At 43.7% G+C, this 7,292-nt stretch overlaps 1 protein-coding gene across 5 annotated transcripts in view; it reads right to left on the reverse strand.

Moving 5' to 3' along the window:
• RAP1GDS1 (Rap1 GTPase-GDP dissociation stimulator 1) overlaps window positions 1–7,006 on the reverse strand; it is an 84,609-nt gene extending 77,603 nt beyond the window's left edge. For 2 of the 5 annotated variants that reach the window (XM_065836555.2, XM_065836554.2), the window contains exon 1: window positions 6,790–7,005. In XM_065836555.2, coding sequence (XP_065692627.1) covers window positions 6,790–6,793 — 4 coding nt within the window. In that variant the 5' untranslated portion in view covers window positions 6,794–7,005. Of the gene's footprint in view, window positions 1–6,789 lie in introns of all 5 variants that reach the window. The other 3 variants (XM_071808247.1, XM_065836556.2, XM_071808246.1) reach the window with 2 other exon arrangements.
• Window positions 7,007–7,292: the final 286 nt, after the last annotated feature.

Here is a 7,292-nt window from a genome sequence, read left to right on the forward strand (position 1 = left end):
AATGTGGGTTTTGCCTGGAAAGTGCACACTGTATTTTGGGCACTGCTGCACATAAACGTATTCATTAGTATCTTTGATTGAACTGAAGCACTATCTTGCTGTAAATGGGTGATGGAACATTTATTGTGATGGTTAAAACAAACCAAAACCGCCCTGAATGGGCTTGGTTCCTGTCAGCAATCCTTTATATACATGTTATATCTTTTTTCCTCAATCAATCACCAACATTTCCCTCTTTTTTCCCCTAATTCCATGTGGCAGGAGCCAGCATGTCTGTATATTCTCCCTGATCTTCATGGAGAACCAGGTAAGGAAGTGGACTGTCCAATAGGTTTTGCAGGATGAGAGCAAATGTATCAAGCCTATTAATGGATTTCTAAATTCACGTAATCATATCAGACAGTATTACAATGAATGTGTTTACAGAGCTGTGTTCTGTTGTGGTTGGGCTTTTTTTTCCCCCCAACAGAACACCCTGATCCGAAAATCAGTTCAACACATAAGCACGGGAGAAGAAGGAGGAAAAGTAATGGCTACTAGTTACTTAGGGAAGAAGGAGAAAGAGAGAAAGGTAAGTGCTGCGACTTCTCTTGATAGTCACGTTCACTCCCTGTGTACTGCTCACTGTAGTTCAGGAGGGATGTCTCAGGTATTTGTACAACAGGGTCCTAATAAGACCAGCAATCCAGTGATTTCCAGTGTGCACATCAGGAGATGGCTTGAGGAAGGGGCCATAGATATGAAGATGTTATTACTAAGTACACTGGACTAGGAAGACGGACTTCAGTCAGTTCCTCCAGGGGCCCAAGAGAGGTAAGTTAAACATTCTGTGGACGCAGAAGATTTAGATAAGAAAGTTGTGTACAATTCTGCTTTGGTTCAAAATCCTTTTTCTCTTCCCATGCTTTGTTCCTGCTGTCAAGATAAGACAGCATTTTGATTTAAGGAAATCGTTCCAAAGCCTTAATGTATCACAACCCGCTATTTGGCAGTACTGAACTCAAGTTATTCCTTCAGGGTACTGGGTGCTGTCAACTTCAAGCACGATGGGATTTCTCCATCAAGCAGGGATATGGGAATGAACTTAGCAAGGCTAGAGAAGGGAACAGGTACACTACTGGCCCTGTAAAGTGACATGTACTTGTAAGGTTGCATTTAAAGCTAGAAATGCTAAAATAGTCCCATTAATTTAAATCACTGGCCTGTCATGTCCAACATCAAAGACAGAAAGCATTTCTAAATACGCAGGGTGTCCTCAGCAACGCACAGACCTCCCCAGCCAAACACCCCACGGGCCGTACAGACCATCAAGGCTTTGTACGGGCATCTGCGTTGTCTCAATTTATGCATATTTTGAACTCCAACTACTTCTGCCACTCACATATTTATTCTCTGACATTTCGTATCAGAATTTGTGAAGGTGTATCTGAAAGTGCTTCAAGTCAGGGATATTTCTAAGACACGTGCCTTGCCAGCACACACTTGTACAGTTAATATTTGCAGGTCCCAAAGCATCCTGCACTAAAGTCTAGACTCTATTTGGTGTTAAATGCACAGCAGTTATCTGGCTTATAGACTGAACAAATTCTTCTGAGTGTCAGCTGACATTGTAATCTACTTGAACTACAGCTTCAGAATGGCAGGAGATCACCAGGGTTCCTGCACAGCTGCAGAAAGCTCCCTAAACTAGAACTGTGCAACTCTCAGGCTGAACAAGTGTCACCAGGCTGAGCGCAGCTTTGAGGCTCCTTGAACCACAGCCATTTGTTTCACAGAGTTACAAATTCTATTAGGCATATCTGGAGTGCACATAAATTCTAATATACATCAGCTATTTTTTTTTTTCACTAAAAGGAAATTCAACATTCAGAAGTTTGTGGCTTTTAACAATCATTTTTTTTCTACCCAAACAAATTTTGTTCATTGCCGTTATACTAAAATTTGTAAACAGAAACTTTTTGCTAGGCAGTATTTAATAAAAAGAGGCCATGGGAGACTGTCCTTGCAGTGAAAGCTGCTACTTATAAAATCCCTTACTAGGAAAAGCTCCTTGTCTAATTAAAATTGAAACTGTCATTAAAAGGTTTCTCCATTAGCTAGAGAACGCACATCAACATTTTAAGACTCCTAATTTCCAGAAATTTAGATGTAATTCCTAACCTGTTTTAATGTGGAAACAAACTAGAATCTTAAACGTAATGCGTCCAACAGCATCGAGACAGCAGGGATGCTCGTTTTCTTGAACACACAGCATGTGAGCAGACCCCGGTGGATCAGTCAACAGTGGAAAGTGAGTTTTCTCTTATGTAAGTAACTGGGTCACTGTTTAATGTCCCTTTGTCACCCTAAGACGTAAACGGCATCCTGTGACAGAGTTAAGAAGGGATAACAACCAACCTCCTTGACAGATGCCAAAGATGAACCTCCACAGCGTTCTCCTCTGTCAAACAGGGATGACATTGTCTTCCCCTTTATTGAGCAAATGCCAGTTCATGTTCATATATTTTTCTTTTTTTCATATTTATAAATAATTAAATTCTCAGAACTTCCAGAAATAAATCAGCTTTATTTGAGGAAGATAGAAAATTAGCATGCATCTTGTCAAGGACTGTTGTCAGCAGCAGCTAAATGGTACTTAAAGTAAAAATTATCTGATTTTATTTGCATTTATACCCCAACTATTTTCTTTACTTTTTTTCCTTTGGGGGTGGAGGGGGCAATGTAGAGCTTCTAATTTTTTTTCTCCTATTTCTGTTCTCTGTTGTTCCATTCATGCATTTATTAACCCCATCTTTCCTCTGTTTCTAGCATTTCTCTCCCTTCATGCATTTCCCTTAAGAGATTTTTGTTCCCTTCTACTCTTGTCTTGCTTGCTTTCTCATTTCTATTATCACAGCTTTGTTTCCCTTCGAGGTTTCAGCTGTTCTTTTGCCCTTTCTCTTTCCACTTCTATTTTGATGCTGCAGAAAGCCAGATGTTCTTCAAACTACCTCAGAATATTGTGTTCTCAGGAAACGCCCTTGTCAATGAAGCCTTTAACCCAAAGCTAAAGACAAAATCGCTTGGTTTCAGTCTCACATCGTAACAAAAAGCTCACAAATATTGGCCTGAACACAGGAACATTTATTCATTAAGGAAGGTCAGTCAGAACGAACCTCAGCTCTCTGGCTGCTTTGAGCACACTTGGAGTAACATCACTGAAGCCAAAGAGATGCCACGTAAAAGCAGTTTTCTCTGTGTTTTAAAGACAAGACCTGCTAAAATCAACCTCTTTTTTTTTTTTTAGGAAACACTAATACAACATTTTATACTGGCTTAAATTAGTGTGCTTTGGCTGGCTGGAATTAATACGTTGTTAGAAGTCTCATTGTGCAATTGATGTATCCAAGCAGTTTATTAGGCTGACTTGCATCTCTTGTGGCAAAACTAGTAAAATAGCTCTCAAGATGGAAGACTTCATTAGCTTTCATTCCTCTCACATCTGAGGCTACTGATTACATTTTTTAATGAAAAGCAGGCAAGTTTATCCCTATTTTCCCCAAAAGCAACATTGCACACAGCCACGCCTGAAGCTTCACACCCTCCTGCCTTCTTTATTTCACAAACCCATGCCCTGAAGAGAGAAAGTGACTTGTTAGACCCTCATCTGTGGTTGTTTAGATTTGGGTTTGACAACTGACACAAAACTTGCTACATAGTTGCACATAGTAATTCTTCAGGGAAACTGGGAGGGGAAATTGAATATATTGGGAGAGGAGCAATATAAGTATTTGTTTTGACAACAGTGTAGCTAAATGGGCAGTACTTAAATAAATCCACCTACATTATAGCCCGTGCACCTTGTATTTCTCATCATTGTGCTAGTATCAGGTATTGTAAAAAGAGTCCAACACATTGCTTTTGCAGTTAGTTGCCCAACCTAAGTATGCATTAAGCTTCACCAGAGCAAAAGCTGCCTCCTATTTCTTGCCAACAAAACCATGAGTCTTAAAATAGAAGAATATTTTTATGAGCTTTCACTATTACAGACCATAGCATCAACACTTCAAACAAACAGATACATGGCATTAAAAAAAAAGCGATCTGTATTTGTATTCTGCATACATACTGTCATATATGGTGTTTCTCCATCTTTTGGGGCCAATGGATTATTGTTGAGTGGTCAACATGTAACCGAGTTCCTGATTTTAACCTTATTGATCTACATCTGTGGAATAACTGCCACCTGCTTACAATAACCTCCCGGGCCAATGCTCCAAAATAGATTTTATCTGACACGGTGTGTTTGCATGACTGTACCACTTATTTTCTGAGGTTAAAAATGAGAATTGACTGGGGAAAGGGGGCATTCATTGTGAAACTGCAGCAGTAACTGGAAAGTAAAAAACCTATAATTGCTTCTATAAAAACAGAAGTACTGGTGGTGCACATGTCAGCTCAAATATTCAAAGTGCTATAATGCCAGGAATACTTAAGGCAACTTTCCACTCAAAGTCAAGAGTTGAATATTGTTTAAACTGTAACCAGACACAGCTTTAAAAATTATACATGCAAGCAATAAAAATGATAATTCTGGAAAGAACTGATATTAGCGAGAGGAAAATCACTATCCTTTAGGAGAAAACAACTGCCATGATAATGTCTTCAGAGGGAGGAACACACATTTGGAACCAGAGTGGCAGCAGAGATTTTTCTATACAGTAAAGATAATGCAGAACCATATATACATAGCAAGTATTTTTAATGACAGAAATCTTTTGACTCGAGTTAGAATATACCTGCTTGGGCTTCCATTTTATATCATTAGCATACAAACCAGCTAATACCATACCAACCTTCATAAATACAGAATAGACCATATGGTTAACCATAAGACATTACTGCACTCTGCTACAAATGCCTGTTTGTTGAACATGATTTATAGAAAGATATGAAGGCTATGGGAAGAATAAATTCATCCTTGATTTAACTCTAAGGATTTTCAGCTTTTATGCAACGCGTTACCAAAAAAGAACACTATAAGCTGAATGAGGGAAGCCAGTGCGTTGATGATACGAGCTTAAACATAGATCTTAAACGTGGAAAGTCATTGTTAGTTGCCAGCTGAAGTGAAACAGATTTCAGTCTTTGCCACTTGCAACGAGAACTACTGCAGGGGCTCCTTGTGGGTTTGCCTTCATTTTAAAGACAGTGGAATCAGGCCCTGATATGTGAAGAAGCAATTTCTCTGGGCAACTACAAAAGGGCACTGATAGATTCTACGGGAAAATTATTTCAGCCTTCCTGAAAATAATTATAACTACTCTTCCTTATACAGCAAACTGTAGAGGATTCTCAAGCTGTTTACAAACTTGCCTGCAATCAAAGAGTAATGTCATCTAAAAAGGAGCGCTGCACTCATTCTGCACCGGCTTTTCTGAACAGGTTTTAGCTGATGGCCTGAAGTTTTTATTTTTGGAAGCCAAAAAAAGAGTTTGCTACAACTGGACTTTGACCAGGATGATGAGATTGATAGTCCTACTTTGAGGATGGAGATGGGAAACACAGGCAAACTAAATCCTGGTGTCTTGTTCTTTCAGTCCACATGAAAAAAAAGAGACCATCACTACATTGTTATAGTTCTACCTCATTCTGAAAAAATCTGACAGTTATTCCTCATACCTGACCCTGGTAGCTTCTGATCTGAACCATTCCCCAAGGGTTTCCCATTGCTTTAAAGGAGTTCAATAAGTATATATACTAATTTCACAACCAGAAAGACTGAGGCACTGCAATTGCTTCTTTCCATGGAAACTTCTAGTTAAAAGTGAAAGATGCATGTGATCTGCAAAGAAACTACTGATTTACCTAAGGCCACAGGAAGTGCTGATGTCAAACCCCTGAGCCCAACTCAGGAACTGCCACCTCCTTTACCCTGGCTGTGAACCACAGCTCTTTGCCCAAGGGATCTGCAGCCTTGATCGCACCATCACCTTTGACAGGCTGGCTGGGTCTTTGGCAGCTCAATGTGGGACTCCTAACCCATCCCTGGGATTCACGTTACAGATTCCTGCAAAATCCATCTTTTGGTGGCAGTTTAATACTGGGAAAGCTGTAGCTTGTGCAAGAGGACAAGGTGGACTGAGCACTCCGTAAAGAGAAATCAAATACCATACTTCCTAGATTCACATGGCATTTGTTGGAAGCTCCGTGCAAGTGGTGATCAACGTGAAACTACTTAATTCACAATCTTAAGATAAAAAAGGCAGAGGTAATATGGCTGCATTTGTAAGCATGAGTAATGCTCTTTTTAAAAGCCAGAGAAACACGGGGATCCGTGTGTCTTCCACAAACAATGAACTGAGATCATAAAATAACCCTAAGCGCATTACCCCAACTGTCTCCATTATGCAAACCGTAACTGGGAAAGCGTCCTGGGGGTGCTTTATATAACTCCTTGCTCTTTAACCCCCCGCTTCGCACTCGGGGAAATTTATCTTTCCTTTTAATCCACTTGAATTCAGCCCCAGGACCGCGAGTGCCGTGCGGGGCTGAGCAGCCGGGCAGAGCCGGCAGGAGGGGCCGCCCAGCACCAGCGCAGGAGCCGCGGAAACTTTGCGCCGCAGGGGCCCAGCAGCGGCCACGGCAGCACCGGGGGGGATCGGCGGAGCCCCAACCCTCCTGCCAGGCTACGGCACGGAGGAAAAAGGAGGCGGCCGATGAGGAACTCGCACCAGTCACCTCTCCCCGCCCGCCGGGGGCAGAGGGGCGGCGGCGGGGGCTGCACAGCGCGGAGCTGGGGCGACTTACCCATGGTGCCGCTGCAGCCTCGGCCTCCTCCTTCCCCTGCTGCTGCTGCCGCTGGCGCGGGAGGCGTGTGCGCGGAGCGGGGCGGGCGCGGAGCGGAGCCTGCGTGCGGGGCCGCTATGAGTCAGGGCAGCACATCCGGGCAAGGCCGCCTGGGCGACACCCCGCCCGCCCGGCGGCGCCCCGCCGCTGCTGCTGCTGCTGCCGCTGCCGCCGGGGAAGGGCGGGCAGATACGGAGGGAGGAGGCGGAGCGGCGCAGGCAGCAGCGCCCCCGGCTGCGAAGGGGAGCGCTGCGGGGCGGGTCCCCGCGGGCAGCTGTGCCCCCCGCCTCCTTTGTTAGCGGGGCCGGGGTGGGGCTGCCTGGTAGGAAGGGAGCGGGGAGTACCGCTCCCACTGTTAGTAAAGGCTGCAGGTGTTCCGCTTGCACCCACCCGCAACCCGCGGGCGACTGAGACGGCTCCTCGGTTGTGCCGCAGCCCGCACCTGCCGGGTCCCCCAGGGAGAA

The sequence above is a fragment of the Patagioenas fasciata genome, chromosome 4 (genome assembly GCF_037038585.1).
Source record: "Patagioenas fasciata isolate bPatFas1 chromosome 4, bPatFas1.hap1, whole genome shotgun sequence".
Lineage (NCBI taxonomy): Eukaryota > Metazoa > Chordata > Aves > Columbiformes > Columbidae > Patagioenas > Patagioenas fasciata.